The sequence below is a fragment of the Nannobrachium achirus genome (assembly GCF_963921795.1).
Source record: "Nannobrachium achirus genome assembly, chromosome: 1".
In the NCBI taxonomy this organism is placed as follows: domain Eukaryota; kingdom Metazoa; phylum Chordata; class Actinopteri; order Myctophiformes; family Myctophidae; genus Nannobrachium; species Nannobrachium achirus.
This window is the reverse complement of record NC_137810.1, coordinates 18,592,409-18,617,606: the sequence shown is the minus strand read 5'-3', so window position 1 is coordinate 18,617,606 and position 25,198 is coordinate 18,592,409. Positions and strand designations below refer to the sequence as shown.

The following is a 25,198-nucleotide window of genomic DNA, read 5'->3' as shown; positions in this document are numbered from 1 at the left end:
CTTGTGTGAAAGTACAAAGGTGTCGGCATCAAAATGTACTTAAAGTGCAGAAAGTAGAAAGTACTCATTATATAGAATGTCCTATTTGAAAATAGCAGATCTACAAGCTCACAATGCATCGCACTCCTGTAGTGGAGTAAAAGTACAATATTTGCCTCCAAGATGTAGTGGAGTAGAAGTAAAAGTAATGTAAATTGGAAATACCCAAGTAAAGTATAAATACCTCAAGATTTAACGTAATTACAGTACTTTAGTAAATGTACTTAGTTACTTTACACCACTGGAGGAGTGAGACAGACAGAGAGTGAGTGAGTGAAAAATAGGGAGTACGGTCCAAATAGGCGTTTTCTTTTCAAAATTGTCTTCGTATTCGATCATGTACAGTATGTGCTTTTCACAAAGCAAACAGTAATGTGGTTTGTTTGATTTCCGAGGAAGCCATTGGATTCTCTATGGCGTGAAATTCAACTTGCCGATACATGAAACTTGCTTGAGAGAAGTAATCCAATATACTAAAATATCAGTGTGAAGAATTATTGATTGATGCTCGATTGATGGAATTGAGGCATCTAGCCAAGAACAGTCCCTGAAGAAAAGACTGAATTACATACAAAATGCAAATGTCCGCGATGACTTCATCATTCGTCATGCAATGATGTTTAGCCAATATACTCATCACTGTGGCCCCAGGTTTCCAGAAGGTGCCATATACTCATTTCCTGTTCCAGTTCATTTTCCCATAGCTTTGTTTGAGTGGCTTGGCAGCAGGTTTTGTGTAGCCAATCAAATGAAGCAATGGGAAAATAAACCAGAACAGGAAACAAGTAGGCCTATAGCTACCTTCTGGGCCATTATTCAGGTACGTTTGGTAATAGTTTAATGACTTAGGGAAAATGTAAATAAATGCAAAATCCAAAAAGAAAAAGTATTTTCAATTGAAACCTACTGAGTAAAGCCCTTTGCATACAGGACAGTTGCGTTGTTTTCGTTTGCTGTATGAATAAAACGCATTGGATTTGGTGTGCAATGCTGTGCGGAATCGGCACTGCGGATCCCAAAAGGAGTCATAAAAGGAGTGATACGTTTTTTACTACATGCGACAAGACGCACGAATCGAACTGGGTTCGATCGAGAAAAAATGCACGGCCGCAGCCACTCGTTGCACGGCTAATTCGGATCCGGTGTGCATGAGGTCGTAGAGAATCATTGTTTTCTTTTTAAAAAATGAAATGGTCCTGGTTTTTTTTGGCCTGTGTGCAAAGGGCTTAAGAGTGATGTCATGAGATTGTTGGGAAGAAGAACTCATCATGCCCTTGGAACTGATGAGATTCAAGTGGGAAGTACTCAGTGTGACACGTGATTTGGTGGGACCATTCTTATATACCTGAATGAGTGAGACACAAAGCACTGGGATAGACACTGTGAGATACATGTCCAATATTAAGGACCCTTTTCCACCTAAACACTATGATTTTGTTTAATTTAGTCTATGTTATGTTGAGGTGAGAGCAGGACAGTCCTGAGGCAGTAGAACTGAGGTGTACAGTAAGTAAACACCATGGGAAAATGGTGCTGTAGCTTCTGCTTTGTGTTTGGAAATGCCAAGCAAATACATTTGTCTACAACCGGATGCTAGTAGTAGGGATGATCGTTTTATGAGAGGTCTAAGCATAAGTCAATTCTGTAATGTTAGAAGACTCCCATTAAAACGAGAGCCATGAATGAATTATAGTGTTAAACCTGGTTTATGGATTGGCAAAAAGTAAATAAAAGGAAAATGTTCTACAGATAATTATACATGGCTGGTCCTCTAAAGACTGTAAGGATCAACAGAGTTCTCAGTGTGGATGTATAGTGTTCAACTAGTATTACAATGATATTGGACTGGGGAACTGGGGATTAGGGTGTTTGGTCCACAATTCTTTTAAGTAGCAGAGACGTTATGATAACGTCCTCCGGTGACTCCGGTGACGTTCAGAACTCTGCCAGATCACAGCCCATGTGGGGATGATCTTGATAAATAAAAGTGGTACAATAATATGAGTAGCAGCTTCTTTTGTACACACATCAAATATACAGTAGTGGTAAAATCTGGTGATATTCTAGGCTGATGATCTGGCCCCAATCAAGACGTCACTGATTGGTCCAGGTCCTGACTGTGTGATTGCTGTCTGTTACGGTCTGTCTGTCTGTCTGTCTGTCTGTCTGTCTGTCTGTCTGTCTGTCTGTCTGTCTGTTTGTAGAAGAAACAGACATTGTAAGGCCATGGTCCAGCCAATACTGCATGCCCTTCTTGTTAGATGGCAGGTCAGAAAAAGAGTGATGAGTGATGTACGTGCGCAAGCATGCACGCACGCACGCACGCACGCACACGTCGTTGCTGATGCAATTCGATTTTCTGTCAGACAGGCATCCACTGTGAGAGTTCACTGTTCCGTGTCACTAAACTGATTGTCGGTTGGAGTTTATCTCCAATAGTACATTTAGAAAAAACGTAATATTAGAAGTGCCAATCTTTATATCCTATATTCCTCATGTTACGTGAAAACTAAAGTTTTTGTAGATTCTATCTAATCAAAATCATCTTTATTGTTGAATCACAGGTTTATAGGTGTATAACTGTGGGTGAAAATAGTTTTTGTGCATCCTTTTGATTGTTTCCAGAATTAAAAGAAAGAAAGGGTGTGTGTAACCCAGGCTTGAAATGACCATGCCTGGATTTAAAATGGAGAAAATAGAAAATGGGATGAATAAATAAGTTCATTTTATGTTGATTTACAAGGTGCTAAAAACGATTTAAAAGTGCTTTTTGATTTAATATATTTAAGTCATACTGATATACCTTGGTATATTGTCTACAAGTTGTTAAAATATGAAGAACAAGCTGAAAATATGGAAGGAAAAAAAGGTTGAAAAACAAATAAACAGGGTGTCTTGCAGGAGTCAGTAAAGGTTAAAATTACCTGGCTCTGTGATTGCCATCCTATGTGGCCAATCACTGAGCTCTGAGTCCTGACTGCCCAGCCCTTTTAGTGATGGACTTCCTGTCCTATATAAGCAGAGAACTTCCTGTTCCTGCCAGAACCACATTGCAGAATCCATGTGTTGTTGTATACAGAAACACAGAGAGACAATCTTTTACCATCCGCTTGGTAAGAATGAGAAATAACCTTCCATTTTGGAACATCCACATTTCTAATGTTATTAGACAACTCCTGATGTGAATATTGTGTCATTTTAACTTTGTAGAGCAGTGTGAGACTGAGTTGTTGCAATTCACCGCCCAGCCAGGTGAATGCATTCTGTGCCTTGATTGCTTTGATCATCGGTGAGTGAAATAATGTATGAATATATGGTTGATTTAAGGAACTGATGCTGATGTTTATGATGTATTATTAGCCACACAAGGTTGGCAGAATTTATTTTGTGTGCATGTTACATGCTGAAAGCACTGATTATTGTATTGTTTGTTACTGAAGAAGTGTGTATTTTGGGTTCAGTGTTTGAGGAGTTAATTAGTGCATCTCTCACCTGTTGCTAGCCAGGGAGAGATGTTTGAGCCATTTAATATCCCCATAGTACTGCACAAAAACACTCATTTGGATACTTTAAGTGCACTTTAATGCAATTTACCCCAATTCATTGTGAATATTAAAGGAGCATTTCATAGAATTATTCTTTTGGTTAAAAAGGAAAACAATTCATTGAATATGGATTATTTGAAAGATTTTGAAAAGAATATAAGCGCTTTAGATATTTTTGATGTTTTCAATGTACTTTTACAGTACATGATTACAAGAAAATACATGATTGGCCTAATTGATATAAGTTAAAAGATATCAATGCATGCCACTTCATGACAAGACATGATTGGGTTAATTAATATGGGTTAAAGGTATTAATTCATGCTGATTCATGAAGATTTAGAAACATGGTTTACATGGTGTGTGTGAATAACACATACTATTGGATCTTGTCTGACCTATCATTGGTCAGGTTTTTTGGGTGATTTTATTTGAAATTTCAATAGAGGATCAACCATTGAGTTGCAACAACTCGTTTTCGAGGGTGTCCTCGGCTCATAGCACAACAAACAACAACAATAAACAACACAGAACAACAAAACAGAAACATACATAGGCTCCTCCAACATTTCAACCCCCACTATACCCCGCACTCCAACAGTATACTAGTATCCTTAGTAAAAAATGAATACAAATTATATTCAAATGAAAACATGAAAAAATTAAATTAACCAAACTTTGCAGAGTTCAGATCATACAAATAACAGATCAGCATGAAAGAGAAAAGAAAAATAACTTGCATAATTACAGTCAAAAAGAATCAAAAACAAGAGCAGCTAGAAGTAAGATGGACCAACAAAGAAGACTTGAATGAATTAAAATTAGAAATTGCTCTGAGGGACAAGGGCAGGGTGTTAAAGTCAGCTGGTGCTTTAAACTTAATTCAGATTCAGATTCAGATTCAGACCATCGATTCCCTGGAGCTGTGTGGAGAAGAGGACATCTCTTCCCATTCCACCTACTGAGGAGCCAGGTGTACAGTACTGTATGTGAGGCTTGACTGTCTCCATTACCCAGCGACACCATTGATCACTCAAAGGTTTTAGAGTGAGCAGACGCACCAGGCAGCAGCAGCAGCTTTGTCAGCAGCTCTTTTAACCTTTTAAACACATTTTAGCTACTTTTTTTTACTAATCATGCCAGATACAAGTTGTTTTATCTGTATATTTTAACACCTGAGTAAGAGCTAAGTGATCGGATTCATAGCTCTTGTGCTCTTTATAGTTTTATGCCGACTGATACCGGCGTTAGCTCCGGGGCTAGTTTAGCTCCGGGGCTAGTTTGACAGCTAGGCTGCTAGGCTGCTAGGCTGACAGCTACTCAACAGCTCGGAGAATAACACCTTCAACCATCGAGAGGAAACCACCAAATCATACCGCAAGCGAAATCAACGCATTAGGTCCAGTCTCTGGGCCTTTGCGGGTGAGTTTTGTTCCAAGTTGGCACTTCCAGTGCTGTGTTTTGTGTCTACTTCTCGCTGCGGGCTACTTGTGTAGCCCTGCGGGTATGTTTCCTGAGCTGCCTGTCTGCTGAATTTCCACCTAGCCTGATACAGCATCCAATATATCATTGTTACACCTTTACTGGCCATAGATTTTTCTCCCCCCCAGCACCACGATGACTTCACTTACCTTGCCTCCGGACTGCAACAGCTGCCACCGCCTGTCTCTCATAGTGAATGAACTCCACGAAAGGATCTCCATATTGCACCAAATCAAAGACGATGAGACGCTGCTTGATTTCCTCTGTCCTGATATTGTCACCTCAGCCCCGGCAATAGACTCGTCATCTGACTCTGGAAAATCAACAATCCCTGTCGCATCTCCCCAAGCAGTGGGTGACCTGGACGACACGGTCCCCATGGTACTCCATACTGGTCCCGTTGACGTCTCGGCCAAGGCGAACCGGGACCTGGACCTCACGGTCCCAATGACTCTGTCCGAGTCAGACTGCTGGGCCCGTGCCGGGGCTAAGCCCAAAGTCCGGCTACGACCCCAGTCGTGCTCCACTCCTGCCCCTTTACTCCCCAGTCTCCCCCGGTTAACGGCCGGGCGCAATAAAAAGAAAAACACTTTGCTTTTATGTCATAATAAGTCCAATCATGCCCCACTGATCCCCACCAGCAATAGGTACTCCTTGCTTGATGAAGACAATTTTCCCACGCTCCATAGAAGCAATGGTCTCACTGCGGTGCCGGAGTCTCCCCAAAAACACTCTGAACCCGCAGAAATGGATATGCCGCTCGCCACGGTTGCTGTCCACCGCTCACAGGCTAAGGCTCGACGTAGGATGATATTATCAGCTGTAAAAAGTAAGGTGGGGGGTCCCACTGTCCCATCAAAGCCCACCGGGCTCACTCCTCCATCCCCCGTTCCAGCCACTGGATCTATTCAGTCTCAGACACTCTCTGTCCCGTCCAAGTCCGCTAGCTCCGCTCAGCCACCGCCTGTCCCATCCACGTCCACTGGTTCTGCTCAGCCATCCTCTGTCCCCCGTCCACTTTTTACTCCCACTTCTCTTATCATAGGAGACAGTATAATTAGAAATGTGCGTTTCTTCAATGCATCCACTGTTTGTATTCCCGGTGCCACGGTAAATATCCTCTCAAATTCACTCCAAAAGATGTTACCATCACTCCCATCCACTATTAAACGCATGATAATCCACGTTGGTTGCAATGATACATCACGGCAGGAGTCAGAAACGACGAAAAAAGACTTTGAAGCCCTTTTCAAAGTAATTAAACAGTCCGGGATGCCAGCCGTTATCTCCGGACCCATCCCCCCACTGCCTCGCGGCTCGGGCGGCCGCTTTAGTAGGACTCTATCCCTCCACACCTGGCTGCAACTGGCTTGTAACATCCACAAGTTAGACTACATTGATAACTTTAATCTCTTTTGGAATCGCGTGCCTTTTTTTAAGAATGATGGATTGCATCCAAATCGCCCAGGTTCACAAGCTCTATCAGATAACATCCTCCACGCCGTCCACTGTTGACATCCTGCCTCTACCTCGGCCATTCCAACTTCCGGTCAGCTAGCCAGTCACCCAACTCAACCCCCCTACTGGTCGGGGGTGGAATTGCAACCCTTAATCACTGCACCAATACAGTCTCACATCATGGTTAGGATTACTTCCAGGCGAAATAATACATATTTTAAGCGCCCTGTGGACCCATTAAATCTTATATCAATCCCCCCCTGCCACTCGCCTATTGAACCTCTTGTATCTTTACCCATTTCAAATATTCTCAATAACCCCCATTCATTTAAATCCAGAAATGGGCTGGGGGTCCTTCATTTAAATATCAGAAGTCTACTCGCACAAGAAAGACTAGATCACCTGAACATTTTAGTTCAGCAGGCTGACCCTGATATTTTAGTGCTAACTGAAACCTGGCTAAAAAAGTCTACCAGTGACTCAGAGGTATCACTGAGTGGTTTTAATTTGTTTAGGAAAGACAGATCTAGTAGGGCAGGTGGAATAGCAATTTATGTAAAATCCCAATTCCCAGCCACTGTACTACAAACTACGGCTATTCCATCTCGCATTGAAACTCTTGCTCTAAAAGTAAATATAGGATCCAATGATTCAATTACTATATTAGGAGTGTACAGACCTCCATCTGCTGACCCTTCTGCCCTAGATAAATTAGCTCAGTTAATGGCTAAACTTTCTAAAACAGAAACTCTGATTTTAGGGGACTTTAACTTAAACTGGAAGACTCCAGCTTCTGATAAATTAAAAAATATCTGCAATAACCTTAATTTAACTCAATTAATTAAGGATATCACAAGGCCAAATAAGAAAGATAGCACTAGATCAACCCTGATCGATTTAATTCTCTGTAATCAAGAGAATAAAATTACTGCTGCTGGTGTTTTTGAGCAAGGCTGCAGCGATCATTGCCCAATAGCTTGTGTCAGAAGCACTAAACAAAAAAGAAATCAACCACGAATAATCACCAAGAGAAATTTTAAATCTTTTAATGAGCAGGCATTTTTTAATGATTTGTTTTATAGTGACATTCACTACACCTCATCCATTCCAGATGCAGAATTAGCCCTAGAACATTTCCAGAAAACTTTTCTACCAATTGTCAACAAACATGCACCTTTAAAAAAAGTCAGAATAAAAAATAGATTTAGCCCTTGGTTCTCTCCAGATCTGTCAGCTCTTTTTAAAGATAGGAATAAAGCCTGGGTATCCGCCAGACGCACTGGCGATCCGACACAGTGGACAGCATTTAGACGCCTAAGAAATCAATGCACAACTGCAGTAAGAGTGGCCAAATCAACCTATTTTTTGGACTTAATTACAAATTCCTACTCGGATCCAACAAAATTCTGGAAGGCTGTTGGAAATAAGAAACCTGCCACCTCTCTGCCCCCAAGTGTGAAATTGGAAGGCTCTCTCGTTTCAGGTCCAAATGAAGTCTGTACAGCTTTTAATCAGCACTTTGCTGCCTCTGCTCACCTTTTCGAGGACAGACACGCAGGAACCGTCCCCACAAATAATGATTGTGTATATGTTAGCCCTGGGTCCCAGTTCTCTATCCAGCCTATCCCAACTAGTGCTGTTATGGAGGCTCTGCAGGCCATAGACATCAGATCCTCTGTTGGTGAGGATAATTTAGACCCCTTCTTTTTAACTCATTGAATGCCATTTCAAGATGGCCCCCAAGTACCAGACTGCCACTATCCTAGATTTCTAGTGCACGGATCAATTTTTAGTGCACGGATCGTGCACGCCCATGCACCATATATGCATCATATGTGTAGTACTTTTTAACAGCTTTCAAACAAAAAAATCCGCTTGGAAATCCGTTCAGGCATTCATGAGATAGAAGCCTTCAAAGTCAGACAAAACAAACACTGCCACCTTCCAAATTTCTAGTGCACGGATCAATTTTTAGTGCACGGATCGTGCACGCCCATGCCTAGATCATGCACCATATGTGTAGTACTTTTTAACAGCTTTCAAACAAAAAAATCCGCTTGGAAATCCGTTCAGGCATTCATGAGATACAAGCCTTCAAAGTCAGACAAAACAGCCATTTTTGACATTTTGAAAGATGTGTTTGTTATGGGGCTAAACATGCAATTTTGCAATTGCGATCATGCCTAATACATTTGAGGCATTTTTAGAATTTTTTTTATAAAAAAAATTTTTGAAAAAAAAAAAAAAAACAAATTTTTTTTTTTTTTCAAAATGGCTTCCAACTCGGGAAACTCGGGCTGTGGCAGCCTGGGAGTACTGTAATAACTCGTGAAACTCGTGCCTTGGCAGTCAATGAGTTAAGAATTTCTGCGCCTTTTATTGTGGAGCACATTGCTTCTATTTTTAATGCATCTATTTTATCAGGATTAGTGCCCAGTGTCTGGAAAACGGCGCAGGTAGTCCCACTACATAAAGGTGGTGACAGTACTGATCCCAACAATTATCGGCCAATCTCAAAACTGCCCTGTCTCTCAAAGATTCTGGAATCTTTAGTTAATAATCAGTTAAAACCATTCCTTACACAACAGTCTATTTTAAGTCCTCATCAATCTGGTTTTAGAGCTAATCATAGCACCACCTCAGCTGTCACTTTAGTTCTTGACCACCTAATCACAGCAGTAGGAAAAAGCAAACATGCAGCAGCCATTTTTATTGATCTTGCCAAAGCATTTGACACCGTAGATCACTCTTTACTTTTAGAAAGACTATTCATCTCAGGTTTTGATGAAGATGCCTGCAGCTGGTTCAGAAACTATCTGCATGGCAGGCGCCAATGTGTGAAGATGGGAGATGGGCAGTCTGGTTTCCTTCCGGTTAAAGCCGGTGTACCACAAGGATCCATTCTTGGCCCTGTCCTATTCACCATTTATATTAATGAAATAGTTTCCTCAATATGTGACTGTCAAATCCATCTTTATGCTGATGACACAATCCTTTACTGTACCGCTGACTCCGCCACACTGGCCATAGAGAAACTCCAACGATCTTTTAACACGATACAACATTCCTTTAATAGCCTTAAATTAACACTTAATGACAAGAAAACTAAACTCATGATCTTCTCAAACGCCCCAAACATAGACCTCTCCAACCTCCGTATCACCACCACCAATGGTTCAAGTATAGAAAAGGTTTCGGAATACAAGTACCTTGGCATATGGCTAGACGACAAACTCAATTTTAAATACCATATAGATAATCTTGTTTTAAAACTCCGCCAAAAGATCGGCTGCCTCTATAGAAATAAAACTAGTTTCCCCATGTTTTGCAGAAAGAGGATCATCGAAGCTACATTTTTATCCGTGTTGGATTATGGTGACATAATATATCGTCATGCAGGTGCCTCCATACTCAAGCCTCTGGACTCAATTTACCATTCAGCTTTGAGGTTTATTACTGGTGCAAATTTCAACACTCATCATTGCGACCTGTATGGTATGGTGGGCTGGGGTTCTTTGTCGGAGAGGCGCAATTATCATTGGCATCTCTTCATTTATAAAGGCCTGGTTGGAAAACTGCCACCATACATCTCCTCCATGCTATGTGAGAAACCTAGTTACATTCAAACTCGCTCCAGCGATTGGCTGGTCCTTAAGGTCCCCTTTGCTAATTCGGTACTGGGAAAGACTGCCTTTAGCGTTAGTGCACCTGATTCTTGGAATCTCTTGCAACAAGATTTTAAGATGAGTACCCTAGCATCTGTTGGTCATTTCAGGAGTTTACTTAATAACCGTGGATTACAAGTATGTAATTGTTTTCACTGATTGTGTAATTGTTTTTCACTGATTGTTGTCAACACTGCTTTATTTCTGTATTAATTCTGTTGTAATTCTCGGCATCATTGTAAATGAGGATCTCCCTCAATTGATCTTTTCGAGAAATTAAATAAAGGTTGAATGAATGATCCCCAGAACCATTGATTCCCCAGTTTGTACTGGGGTGGCGAGCTACCCAGAGTCTGAACACTGATGGTGATCCCCCTCCCTCACGGACAGTGAGGTAGGACCGTGAGATTCGAACCGATATTGCGACTCAGACAGATAAAGGGCCCCAACGAAATCGATCGATAACTCGCATCTAAACTTTGGGAACTAAAGGGTTTCACATTTATGCCGGCTTTTCTTTTTGTTTGTTATTTTCCATATATTGTATTGTTGTAATTTCATGTTGTTTGTAATACAAGTGGCCATTCAACTATTTCAGTTAATCGTTGTCTGTGTCATTATTGATCTGCAATACTGGCTCTTAACAATCTAGAATACTTCTGATACTAGTCCAGTTAATGATATACACCATTGAACACTACATACCTGTACTTCCTGTTACTAGTACGTAATAAGGGTTACATGTGCGTGTGCGTGCGTTCTCGTGTGCGTGCACGCATTCATGTGCTAAAAGGTTCCTCTGATTTCAGAACCAAAAAGCTCTAAAAGAACACCTTATTTAGAAATAAGCTGCATGAGCATAGCAGCTGGTATATACAATTTGTTCATGACAGCATTTATACAGTGTATATATATACAGTATATGGACCATGACATGACATGCTACTGTAGGTATTTGCCTTGGCACAACCTCCAAATGAATCTGTATGGTATATATTTCAGTACATAAGATGTCATTTTGTGAAAAAGATGACTGGAATGACATCTTTCGAGTTGATTTCAGTCCAACCACACACATTTGCAATGATTTAGTTGACTGAGTGGAGAGACTAGCATTCGGATTCTGGGCATGACATCATCAACATTAGTCAAAAATGGGCAAACGTTCAGTGAAAATAGCAGATCTACATAAGCTCATGATTCGTCGCGTTGCGAAAAGATTTGGTGTGGAGGAAAAGAAACGGAGAGGACCAATCACAGACCCCTGGGGGCAATAAAACTATAAAAAAGGTTGATCATTTCCGAAAAGCTGCCGAATGCATTTGAGAGACAGCGGCGAGACAGCAGCATCGACTGGCTTCCATTGACACTTCAGAGAAGATTCTTTTAAATGTTTCTGTGTCAGAGTCCCGGGAGGTCCCATTCATGAATCTAAAACAGCGTCTTATTAACCCATCTACAGTATGAATGAATACAAAATGTACCCCACACCCTCCCACCACCCCCCACCCCGAACCCACGCTGTTCTATCCAGGTCACTTAGACGCACATGCACGCACGCACGCACGCACGCACGCACGCACACACGCGCACACACACACACACACACACACACACACACACACACACACACACACACACACACACACACACACACACACACACACACTCCTATGTGTATGAATCTGCCTGGAAGAGACAGACGGCGCTGATTCATGTCTCAACCTACTTCTAGCGTCTCTCTGGGCCAGCGAACGGCAGCGTTTTGTCAAGCCTGGCGCTGCTGTAGCTGCAGAGGTGTAAAGTAACTGAGCACATTTACTCAAGTACTGTAAGTACAATACTGAGGTTAGAGGCTATGTTACGTTACTGGCGTATTTTTCAATTTTCAATACTTTTACTTCTACTCCACTACATCTCAATGACAAATATTGTATATTTTACTCCATTACGGTTATTTGAAAACTTAAGTTACCAATGACTTACTTTTAGATTTTGATTATTATTACAACACATACCGGTACATGAACCACTTCAGCCCTATATGAACTTTGGCTATTTCAACTTGTGAAATGGGACATTCTGCATAATCAGTACTTTTACTTTTGGTACCTTAACTATATTTTGATACCAATACTTTTGTACTTTTACTCAGGTCAATTTTGATCACCGGACGTCTACTTGTAACAGAGTATTTCTACATTGCGATATTGATACGCAAAAAAATGTAGTACTTCTTCCACCACTGCGGAAACGTACAAAGGCGGCGTCACACACTGGCTAAAAATAAACCGATCTACAAGCTCAAAGCGCTCGTGGGCTGGTAGATCGGCTGTCTTCGGCACAAGGGTGAGAGCAGGGGCGTCACAAAAATAGCAGATATACAAGCTCACAGCGCGGCACCGAGTGCTTGTATATCTGCTATTTTTGAAAAGTTGTGAAAATGTGTGCAAATCTTTGAATATAATTATGTACTTTTTAAGCGAACATTTGTAACTAAAATTTTGCTTCTGGGGGGTCCCTGGAACTAAATATTTTGAGATGGGGGTCCGTATTCAAATACCTATCATTTTGGGGGTCCTTCACATGAAAAGGTTTGAGCACCACTGACATAGAAACATAGGTTTTTCAAAAAAAACCTTAGAAGGATTTGAAATATTCAAAGACTTGCGCAAAATGTTCCCGATCTTTCAACAATAGCAGATCTACAAGCTCGCAGCTGTGAGCTTGTAGATCTGCTATTTTTTCAATAGTTAAAGCAGAAAATGTGAGTGAATCCTTGTACCCATGGGCCCAGAATTTGGTGCGAGACCACGTGGGTGAGAGAAAGAAAACAAAAAGCTTAAGAGACTCACTGGTGCAGGCGTCCTCCGGTTTGTCCATGTCGCCGCGGTAGTAGCCGTTGCGGCAGCCACAGAGGGTGGCCGCCTCCACGGTGGAGCGGCTGTAAAGAGGACACGGCTGGCACAGGCCAGCTCCTTGAGCAGACTTAAAGGTGCCCTGAGGACAAGCTGTGGAGGGAGAGAGAGAGAGAAACAGAGACAAGGCACAGTCAGGGGCGTCACAAGGGGTAGGAAAGTGGGACTGAGTTACTATAGGGCCCAAGGTGGAGGGGCCCTAGTAACTTTAGCTATTGAAAAATAGCAGATATACAAGCTCACAGCGCGGCACCGAGTGCCGCGCTGCGAGCTTGTATATCTGCTATTTTTGAAAAGTCGTGAAAATGTGCGCAAATCTGTGAATATGTATTTTTTAAGTGAACATTTGTAACTAAAATGTTGCTTCTGGGGGGTTCCTGGAACTAAATATTTTGAGATAGGGGGGGGGTCCTTCACATGAAAAAGTTTGAGCATCACTGACATGGAAACGTAGGTTTCTTGGCACACATTTTCACAATTTAAAAAAAATAGCAGATCTACAAGCTCGCAGCGCGGCACTCGGTGCCGCGCTGTGAGCTTGTATATCTGCTGTTTTTCAATAGTTAACATTCATGGGGGGCCCGCAGTGAATCCTTGTACCCAGGGCCCAGAATTTGGTGTGACGCCCCTGGGCACAGTGTGGGTTGTCTGGAGAAAGGGACGCTGGGGGATTGAGGGGTTTCCATTTCAGGACTGGGTAAGGTTACAATCAATTAAATCTGGGGCATTTTAAAAAAGAGAAAAAAAAGAAAACTCCAGCCAAGTCCATTTCAAAACACCCCCAAACGTAGGATTTGGTTCACTGATCCGGAAGTGAGTTTGATAAATATTAGTAGTAGTACAATCCTTGGTGTTAAATGATGTCTGAGACTGTACACATGTACCGGTAACTGAAATGTATGCAGAGTTACAAATGGATAAATTAATACTCAGGATTTTACTGTGTGTACTGACTATTGTCCTACTTTACTTTACTATATTTGCTTATTTGGTAGGGAGCAAGGGACAATGCACATCCAATACATAAACGTGAAATGAATCTCATGAGTTTATGTAAATATGACGGATTTAGCCAGAAGCTCATTTCCATCCGCAGTAGTCCCCAAACAGAAAAACAATATGATACAAACAAGCACAACTCAACTGCTATATAAAACATTTAATTAATACAATTATTAGACAATACCAGGTTTGTCTACTGACAGGAAATGGGGAGTGACACGCAGCAAAGGTCATCAGGAACAGGATTCGAACCCGTGACAAGCTGTCAGGTTGGCATTGCAGCCTAGAGTGCCCGGACCACCACATCGGTGGCCCGGGCCAAATGCCTGTACCTTCCACAAATCTCTCTTAGAATCAATGGGAACACTGTATATTAAGGATGAAAATGTCTGGGGTGCAGATGGTCTAGACTCTAGACTTAAGGCACATAGTTACCACTTAGGCTCAATTGCAGCATAACAGCGTGTCGTAGGTTTGATTCCAGAGCCCAATGGCTTTTACTGCGTGTCACTCTCTGTCTCACTTTTTGCTGAACTATCCGAATAAAGGCAGAAAAGCCCCCCAAAATATCTCTATAAAATGTAAAAAAGGATGAAAAAGGCTGGGTAGGAAAAGAAAGGAGAGACAGATTTAACTGCAGGCTGTCAGATGGCTGAGTAAAACTAAATGATGCACTTTGATGTTATTTTCTGGGTTTAGTTGGATCTCGGCACGATTCTGCCATCTCTTGCACTTTTACTTTACTGGTTTCAAATGAATGCTGTTGGCTATTTGCACCTTGAGTTGTCCTGGATGACAAGTTAAATAAAATGCCTGAAAGGAACAGGACGTCCAATGTAAAGTCATGCTGTTGTAAGACAAGGGGGGAGGGGGAGGGGGGTTAAGTAGGCCATGTGCAAAAATAGAATTAAAAAAATTACAATTGAAAGTGAGTCAACGAAAATAAGAATTGAAGCAGTGGATGAGAGAAGAAGACTTACCAGAGCAAATCGTCACTGTCGGGCAGAAACCTCGTATCTCCAAGTTTCAAATTTGTACATTTGTTCACAAAGTAAAGCACTGCTTGATCATACATGGCCGTCGTACAAAAGTAGTGAAAACAGCAGATCTACAAGCACACAACGCCCGAGGCGTTGTGTGCTTGTAGATCGGCTGTTTTCACTAGTTTAAATCATTTTAAAAATGATCAATACAAAACAAGCGGTTTTGGACATACAAGGTTTCCACCCAACAAGGACGAAATGTTTATTCCAGGACTGTAAGTGTCTTGCTCAAAGACACCGGGACGCAGAACCAGGAGGGACTGGGAATCGGCCACTCTACCTCCTGACTGAGCCACCTCCTGTTATTCACTATTCACTATTTTGAAAAGTTTTTGGTTACTGGGGATTTTTGAAAATGTTCCGTGTAATAATGACAGGAACGAAAGATGTCCACATTCCCCTCACTGTCTGCCAGCCATCATTACTGTATGTTTCTCTCCATCCGTCTCTTCATCCTTGACTAAGAGTTCCACACATTTTCCTCTCTTTGTTGCCCGCGAACTGTCAGTGGCTTAACAACCTTGTGCCAGCGTGTGTGTGGTTGTGTGCGTGCATGCGTGAGCGTGCATGTGTGTGCATGTGTGTGTGCATGCGTGTGCGCGAGTACAGTATGTGTGTGTGTGTGTGTGTGTGTGGGACGAGTGTGTGTGTGAATAGGACTATAGACATCTGGCACGCCAAGGTCATCTATTCAACAACCTTGCTCATACACATGGGGTGCATGTCACCATGGCAACAAGTCTCGCTCCCTCTCTATCTAGCCATTATGTCTAAACCTTGTTCGCTCTCTGCTCCATCTTTACCTGTCCAGCTGTCAGAGGATTCCAAGCTGTTGATGTGTGTGTGCTTAACGAGAGAGAGAGAGAGAGAGAGAGAGAGAGAGAGAGAGAGAGAGAGAGAGAGAGAGAGAGAGCCTAATTTATATGTCGTTATACGACCGCGCCGCTTGACGAAGATAATTGATTTTCAAGTAACCATTGTGACACACACATAAAAGTCTGGTATTGTTGGCAGGCGACGTGGTCATACGATGCATTATAAATTACGGTATGCATTGGACTAGAGTGACAAATAGTGTCCCTGAGTGTGTTCTGTATGTGCCTATTCCAAACAAGTAAAAAAAAAAACGAAATATAGAGGTAGAGGCAATTATTGGAGAGATAGAGGAAAGAACATAGAAAGAAGAAAAAACTAATAAGAGAGTTTTATAGTGTCCATCTGTGTTGAGCCAACCTGTAATGATAGAGATGATGTTCTGATCAATTATTAAAGCCTCACTTGGCACTAGTGTGTGAAGTGTGAAAAGCGTGTGTGTGTGTGTGTGTGTGTGTGTGTGTGTGTGTGTGTGTGTGTGCGCGCGCGTGTGTGTGCGTGTGTGCGCACGTGTGCGTGCGTGCCTGTGTGTGTGTGTGTGTGTGTGTGCATGTGGGCGTATGCATGTGTGTGTGCATTCATGTGCTAAATGGTTGCTCTGATTTCAAAACAAAAAAGCTCTAAAATACTTGGGCTTAACAGCAGGAGTTGTGGCTTTCAGTTCGTGCTTGTGTGTGTGTGTGTGTGTGTGTGTGTGTGTGTGTGTGTGTGTGTGTGTGTGTGTGTGTGTGTGTGTGTGTGTGTGTGTGTGTGTGTGTGTGTGTGTGCACGCGCGCATGTGCGTGTGTGCTATCCTCGGAAACACAGGAGGTTGTATTTTTGACAAGAGGCTCTCGTTTATATGTGTTCACTAAAACACGCACGCACACGCACGCACGCACGCGTACGCACACACACACACACACACTCAACACTTTGATGTTATGCCAATTTTTGCCTCATGGTTAGAACAATGTGAGCAGCTTGTTTGATACAGTGAAAATAAACAGTCTCTGTAGCCTGCTTCTGGCTCGGCTCTGTCCAACACACACACACACACACACACACACACACACACACACACACACACACACACACACACACACACACACACACACACACACACACACACAAACAGAGCCATCTGTTCCAATAGCGACGTCCAGCTTTTCTGCCAAGTTGTTATCAGCTGAGTGGCAGAGACTCACACCAAAGACTGGCTGGAATCAGTCCATATGATGACTCTGACTCACTCACTGAGCTCATGGCCCACTCACATGTGAGCAGGCTCTATTAACTCTGCCTGTAAGGCCAGGGGTGTCGCACCAAATTCTGGGCCCTGGGTACAAGGATTCAGTCACATTTTGTGCTTGTAGATCTGCTATTTTTGAAAAATCGTGAAGATTTGTGCAAGTCTTTGAATATTTCAAATCCTTCTAAGGTTTTTTTGAAAAACCTATGTTTTTATGTCAGTGGTGCTCAAACCTTTTCATGTGAAGGAACCCCAAAATTATAGGTATTTGTCCACGGACCCCCATCTCAAAACATTTAGTTCCAGGCACTCCCCCAGCAAGCAAAATCTGAGTTACAAATGTTCGCTTAAAAAATACATATATTCAAAGATTTGCACACATTTTCACGACTTTTCAAAAATAGCAGATCTACAAGCTCGCATCGCGGCACTCGGTGCCGCGCTGTGAGCTTGTATATCTGCTCTTTTTCAATAGCTAAAGTATAAAATAATTCCAGGCCCCTCCACCTTGGGCCCTAGTAACTCAGTCCCACTCCCCCCCCCTTTCCCCCCCTTGTGACACCACTGTTAATGTTGGATGCACTGCATTCATCTCTGGCCTCTCGCTCACCGTGTTCATTATCCGCAGTCCTAGACAGAACCAGCGAGTTGCGCGTATCGCTATTCATCTCACAACACCGGCCCCAGCTTGCTTAATGGCTATAAGTTCTTCAGTAGAGCGGGTAGTAATGGCTCAGGAGGTAGAGCGGCTGTCTTGGAATCGGGCAGTGGTGGAAGAAAAGTACTCAAATGTTTTACTTGAGTCAAAGTATCAATACTGCTATGTAGAAATGCTCTGTTACGAGTAAAATTTGACTCGAGTAAAAGTGCAAAAGTATTGTCCCTGATTGTTGTCATGGGACAATACTGTTGTCCACTGATTCCAGTCCCATTCCAGTCCCATTTCACAAGTGTCTTCGAGCAAAAATAATTAACCCTTAACTGTCCCCGATGAGCAGGTTGGTGCCTTGTTTGGTTGCCTCCGCCGTAAATGTGTCCAGACTGTTGCCACACACTATTTTCAAATGCTTCCGTTCCCATACAGTCTGGAGCACATAAGCGCAAATTTATCCTAATATCAAAACATGGAAATTAAAAAAAATTAATATATATTTTCGTAAACGACGCAAATGACTGCTTCCTGCCTGGGATTTTGGGAGGTGCAGTTCCAGACTCTATAGGCTAGAGTATTCAGAGATTGTGGAATAGTTGTCTGGCTATACGAGACTAATGTGAATGTAATGAGTCATTATAAATGCATCATTTACCATTTGGAAGTTCTGGCTTTACCTGAAGTTGCGTGTATGTGTTCATGTACCATTCCAATACACTTGAACAAATAAAGCAATGTGTTGTTTGAGTGAAAGACCCATAATCACGGATTGCAACCATATGTTTCTGTTTTGGGGTTTTGGAGTGTTGTTGCTACCACCCTCACTTAAATCAAGTACTGTGTACATTACATTTGTTGCTTTGTTGCAAAGCTAATTCCCACCACAGTGGCAGGACTAAAAAAAAATACCACCTGCCCCTCTGGTGTTGTTCTGTTTGGGTAGAGTGTTTTTGCAGGTCTTTAAGTCCATGTGTGTCAAAAAGGCAACTGGGTTAAGGCAGCAGAAGCTGGTGAATGCTAACCTGGCAAAATGCTAACCTGCTGACACTGGTGAATGCTAACCTGGTGAAATGCTAACCTGCCGACACTGGTGAATGCTAACCTGGTGAAATGCTAACCTGCCGACACTGGTGAATGCTAACCTGGTGAAATGTTAACCTGTCGACGCTGGTGAATGCTAACCTGGTGAATGTTAAACTGGTCGGACTAACAGTGCTGAAAGACCTGCAAAAAACACTCTCCTGTTCTGTTCGGATGGAGCATTCCCACAACTTCTGAAAATGATGTAGGTGAAAGAATGTCTCGGTATTACAAATGTCCCAGCTAATCATGTTACCGGGTGTCACAGGGCATCAATCATGGCATTCCAGGGCTTTGTACAGTACATGCCTCCAGTGCACGTCTGTTGAACCTGCCCACCGCGGTGGAACCACAAATATTGCATCTGTTAAATATTCAACGACCCAAATCAGCATAAGAATGTCATTGTCATCTGCACCACACTCAGCTCAGAATAGCACGATGGTAATAGGACGCCATCGTGGAAAGCACTGCCTCGCAGGGGCGTCACAAGGGAGGGGGAAAGTGGGACTGAGTTACCAGGGCCCAAGGTGCAGGGGCCTTAATTATTTTATACTTTAGCTATTGAAACAAGCTCACAGCGTGGCACTCGGCTGCAAGCTTGTAGATATTTTTGAAAAGTCGTGAAAATGTGTGCAAATCTTTGAATATATGTATTTTTTAAGCGAACATTTGTAACTAAAATTTTGCTTCTGGGGGGCCTCTGGAACGGAATATTTTGAGATGGGGTTCCGTGGCCAAATAAATATCATTTTGGGCGTCCTTCACATGAAAATGTTTCAGCACCACTAACATAGAAACATAGGCTGATTTACAAGCCCGCAGCTGCTATTTCTCAATAGTTAAAGCACAAAATAATGCGTTCCCAGTCTAAATGGGTTAAAACCCCTCCCCCTATGAAGAACATTCATGGGGGGCCCCACAGTGAATCCTTGTACCCAGGGAGGGCCCAGAATTTGGTGCGACACCCCTGCTGCCTCGAATACATTATCCAAGTTCTAACAGGTCGCAGTTGTTTCTTTAATGAAAGCTTTGTGGTTACGGCACTATGTTGCATTTTATGAATAACTAATATCCAAATTACTTTCTTCCTTCCTTTCTTTCTTTCCCTCTCCCCCTCTGTCTCTCTCTTTCTATATCTCTGCACCTCGAGAGTCATTTGAAGTGGGGTAATCTGCTTGGAACACGCTCGCCTAATTAACATGGGATGAACCGACCTCACTTATCATACTACACTGTACACATAGATCACATGCACGCACGCACGCACGCACGCACGCATGCACGCACACGCACACATAATGGATGACGGTCTCTGGGGAGACTAAGAACTGATTGGATACCATGAGCAAATGGGGAAGGAGGGCAGATGGAAAAAAAATGAAATAAAAAGAGAAAGAGAGATGGAAGAGAGAAGAGGAGCTATTTTGGTGCCATTGTCTTCCTGCTTCTCCTAATATTAACATACAACGAATTGTGGGCTGCAACCCGTGTAGAAAATATATACATAATATGAATATACATAAGATTAAACGTTAACTTAATTGGAACTCTAATTATAATTTAATTTGGATTTGTTAACATGTGTTTAAACCTTTGCTATTGCATACATGTACATTTCAATAGAGAACCCTTTTATCACGCAGCTAATAACCCACCCTGCCGGTCGGTCTGTCTATTGGTTCACCACTTGGACTTTGTAACTGTTACAGATGATTTGTCTTCTTAAATGTAATGCCGTACATATTGTCTATACCACTGGTTCTCAACCTGTGGGTCAGGACCCCCAGGGGGGGTCCCCAAATTATTTTGGTGGGTCCCCAGATGATTAACTTAATGTGAAACAGTAAACAGACCAACATAATGTTTAAGTGTATAGAGGGTATCTGCTAGGGATGGGTATCGTCTGCGATACTTTTAATGGTATACTGATCGCATGACGTCGATAATATCGAGTATTGAACGATACCTCGTTTCGATACTCTTGAACGCACCCCTGGCCGATCTCATCTGTAACAGTTGGGCTACTGAGAGTTTAATGACTGCTTTAGTAGGCAACACTCGTTACTGTGGAAAATAGCCGACAATAGCCTATAATGTTTATTATCCAATGTCTATATAGTAGTAGTCACATCAACTACTCTACTACTAGGCCTACTTGGCATGAAAATGGCTGAATAACTGGCTTAATAACCTATTTTGGTGTATAATATAGCCCATAGAAAAAGGCAAATAATAATAATAAATAAAAAGTATCGAAAAGGGTATCGTATCGATTCCCAGGTATCGAAAAAGGTATCGTATCGATTCAAAGGTGAATGATACCCATCCCTAGTATCTGCACATTTGTAAAGTGACAATTTAAGGACTTTTTAATTCCTCTAAAATGAGAATTAAACATTGGCCAAATTGTCAAATATTAGTGGCAGAAATTGTGAAAATAGCAGATCTACATGTGCATGTAGATGGGCTATTTTCAAATAGAACCGTGATGTAATGCCTAAACGCTTAGTGCTCGTTAGGGTGGGTAGTTAAAATATGGTTATTTTGGGGGTCGCAGCCTGAGAAGGTTGAGGACCACTGGTCTATACAGTACGTACATCTTGACTCCCACATCATGCAACCTATGAAGACTCCAGAGCTGATGACAGCTCATTACAAATGAGGTGCGCGTTGCATTTTACATAACCAACAGAGAGGTTCATCAGGTTCATCATGCACATACGCACCTCGGCACACATTCCCGTTGTCGGGTTCGAAGCCGGCCTTGCAGCTGCAGCTGCCGATGGGCACCATCCACTCGCCGTCCCCGTTGCAGTACAGCTTAATGGGCACGTCCACTTCCTCTGCGTTGGAGATGCAGCTTCCTCTGGCGATGACCAGAGAGGTGGACTCTGCTCCCGTCAACGTCTGCACAGACATCCAAAACCAGAAACCATTTTTATTTATTGTCAAGTCTTCTTTTTTTCCCTCAAATTTTGTTACCCATTTTTCACCTGTCAATTATCTAATGTAATCCTGGGCGCAACACTCCCACTGCCAACCTGAGGAGACAACAGACTGACCACATGCTTCCTTCTATGCATGAGGAGTCCAAGTTGCTTCTTTTCACCTGACAGGGGGACATTTCAGCGGTTGGACGTGGCGAGTGGAAGGAACACATTATTCCAACGAGTTCCTTTCCCCTCCATCAGGCGCCCCGGCTGGCCAGGGGGAGGCAGTATAGATGGGGGAGGCGGCGCCGGCGGTTGGGGGGCCCGATCATTGTGGCTTGCTTACCGGCCCGGTTCTGACTTGTTCCGCCAGTGTTAGGAGTGACACTATGTATGGCACATTAGGAGTCCACTAGGACAGTGGTTCTTTCATGTTTTATTCTCCAATAACTCTGAAAGTGTACAAATGGAACCAAACCATTGAGTTCCATTTGTACACACTCAGGGCGGCTTGCACCAAGAGGGTTTAAATAAATCTTAGTTTAGGGTTAATCATGGTTTTGTTGATCTATGATTTATTTTAAATCGAGGTGTGTTGCACCACTTAAATTTAAGCATTGCTTAACAAATCTGTGATTAAACCCTTAACCTGTGATTAAAACTATAACCTGCGATTAATTCATGGTTTAAATGTCCTCCATCTTGGATTTGCGATGTAAACACACTGGAATAAACTATTCTCTTGAGCCTAATATCATTAACGTGACTTATATATTTACTTCGGGGAGAATGTGGGCAGGCCTATCACCTTCTATGTTAAGAAGAGCGCCTGTAGCCAAAAAATATTTAACGCTCCGTCATACTACGGTGACGCTCGGCTCGCTACAGCGCGGTGCGGTGCGGTGCGGCGCGGTGATGCGCGACTATCTAGGAACTAGGAAGCAAAGAAATACACCACAGTTTGATAGTTTTGTCAATTATGAAGCGATTTCGAAAATTAAAACGTCTGCATATTGGTTGGGAAGTCCACTTCCATGACAACTGACTGTGTTATGTCCCTGTAAATATTTAATAGTTCGCTATTTTAAAATAGCCTATGTACAAGGAAGACAACAATTATGATGAGATTTTTGTTTTCAACTGTGAAACGCTGTCTGCAGCTTCAGTTTGCCTGTGAGGCTTCCCTCGCAGAAGGGGGACCCCCATTCATGTCAATGGCATGTTTGCATTTAAACCACCTCTACAGCAAGTTTAAAATTAATCCCTTATTGATGTTTAAATCGAAGTTTAAAGCAGTGGTGCAAGAGGATTAACATTAATCCAGGTTTAGAATGAAAAGTAAAACGAAGATTAAAAGGATGGTTTAAAACTAAACCTGATTAATGAAAACTAGGTTTAAGGTTTGGTGCAAGCTGATTAAAATATAAACCTTGATTTAAACCAGTTTAAGGCCGTTGCACCAAACCGTGTTGGTGCAAGCCGCCCTCAGAGTTACAGACCTGTAATGGTCATTTAAGGCTAGCTCTTTGTGTGTTTGTCTACTCATTTTGTATGTCCGTGGGCGTGGCAAAAATAGAAAAATGTCCAGCACAAGCCAGCATGGCTGGTGAGCCCTGGTGATGCATGGTTCATCCATACCTCGGGGAAGAGGGCGAAGTTCTGCACCACGCTGGGACACTTCTTGTAGAACACCCTGACCGCCAGCAGGGACATGCAGGCGCCCAGGTCCTGGAAGGCCAGGTGGAAGCCCTTGCCTCGGGACAGCGGGCCGAAACTGCGGACCTCCGTGTTTACCTTCATCAGCCTCCCCCCGAAATCCACCTGGGAGAAACTCTCATCCGCCGCTATGGTGTCTACCTATGTGTGTGTGGGGTGTGCAGAGAGAGAGAGAGAGAGAGAGAGAGAGACAGAGAGAGAGAGAGAGAGAGAGAGAGGAAATAAGGTAGTAGTGGAAAGTAAGTATATTACATTAGCCAAATATTGTACTATTAGTCCACTACAATTATTTGAAAATTGTTACAAAACACAGTTCAGCCCTATTTGATAATAGACGATCTACAAGCTGAGAAATATAGGACAAGTTCGATACTATAGAGGGGGGTACAGTAACCTAAAGGGGTACTGTCAGTTTAAAAAAGTCATCTTTTAAAATATGAGTTAATATTTTGATGATGTCATTGTGGGAATGCGCAATTATAAGCGAATCAAATTAATTGACTGTACTTAGACTACTTACTGTACTGGTCAGCTGTTGTTGGGGAGCGAGGGGGCAGATTACACTGTGACATGAGTTTCAGACTATTTCAGATCGTTTTCAGAGAGACCACGTGACCTACTGTATCAAACAGTACTATTATAATTTCGGGGCCTGTCAGCGGGCCTGAGAGAGGGCGAGATCATTTAGCGGCCTACAACCGGGTTGCAACGTGGTCGGTAGTTTTCAGCGACCGGGTCGCTAAAGCGTCCGACCGGGCCGGTAAATCACCGACCGTGCCGCTAAAGCGTCCGACCGGGTCGCTAAATCACCGACCGTGCCGCTAAAGCGACCGACCGGGTCGCTAAATCGAACGACCGGGTCGCTAAATCCACGGACCGGGTCGCTAAATCCACCAACCGGGACGCTAAATCCACGGACCGGGTCACTAAATCCACCAACCGGGACGCTAAATCCACCGACTGGGTAGGTAAATCCACCGACCGGTGGTCGCTTATCCACCGACCACAGGGCTACTAACCCTAACCCTAACCCTAACCCTAAACCTAACCTCAGTAACCTTACCTCAGTAACTAACCTACCGACGCAACCTCCCGACCGGGTCGCTAAATCACCGACCGTGCCGCTAAAGCGACCGACCGGGTCGCTAAATCCTACCGACCAGGGCGCAAAATCTTCCGACCGGGTCGCTAGATCTACCAACCGGGTCGCTAAATCTACCGACCTAAAACTGCAGGCCGGTCGGTAGATTTAGCGACCCGGTCGTCGATTTAGCGGCGCGGTCGGTGATTTTCCCGGGCCGGTCGGTTGATTTAGCGACCCGGTCGCTCGATTTAGCGACCCGGTCGCTGAAAACTACCGACCACGTTGCGACCCGGTTGTAGGTCGCTAAATGATCTCGCTCTTACTGGCGGGCCTTTAAATATATTTTGATGACTTTTGCTCAAGTAAATTTTGAATACATAAGGTTTACATGTAACAGTTGTATTTTTACTTTGCGCAATTTATATTTTTTCTTCCATCACTGTAGAAAGCAAGGGCAGGAAGGACACGGTCACTCCC

General features: G+C 42.9%; 1 protein-coding gene across 1 annotated transcript in view; it reads right to left on the bottom strand.

The window, feature by feature from the left end:
- Positions 1-25,198, bottom strand: part of LOC308286517 (ephrin type-B receptor 1-like) — a gene marked incomplete at both ends in the record, with an annotated part of 96,924 nt that overhangs the window by 38,105 nt on the left and 33,621 nt on the right. Inside the window, 3 exons of the mRNA XM_080727559.1 lie at positions 13,045-13,200; positions 21,718-21,898; positions 23,560-23,778. Coding sequence (XP_080583685.1) covers positions 13,045-13,200; positions 21,718-21,898; positions 23,560-23,778 — 556 coding nt within the window. The remainder of the gene's footprint in view (positions 1-13,044; positions 13,201-21,717; positions 21,899-23,559; positions 23,779-25,198) is intronic.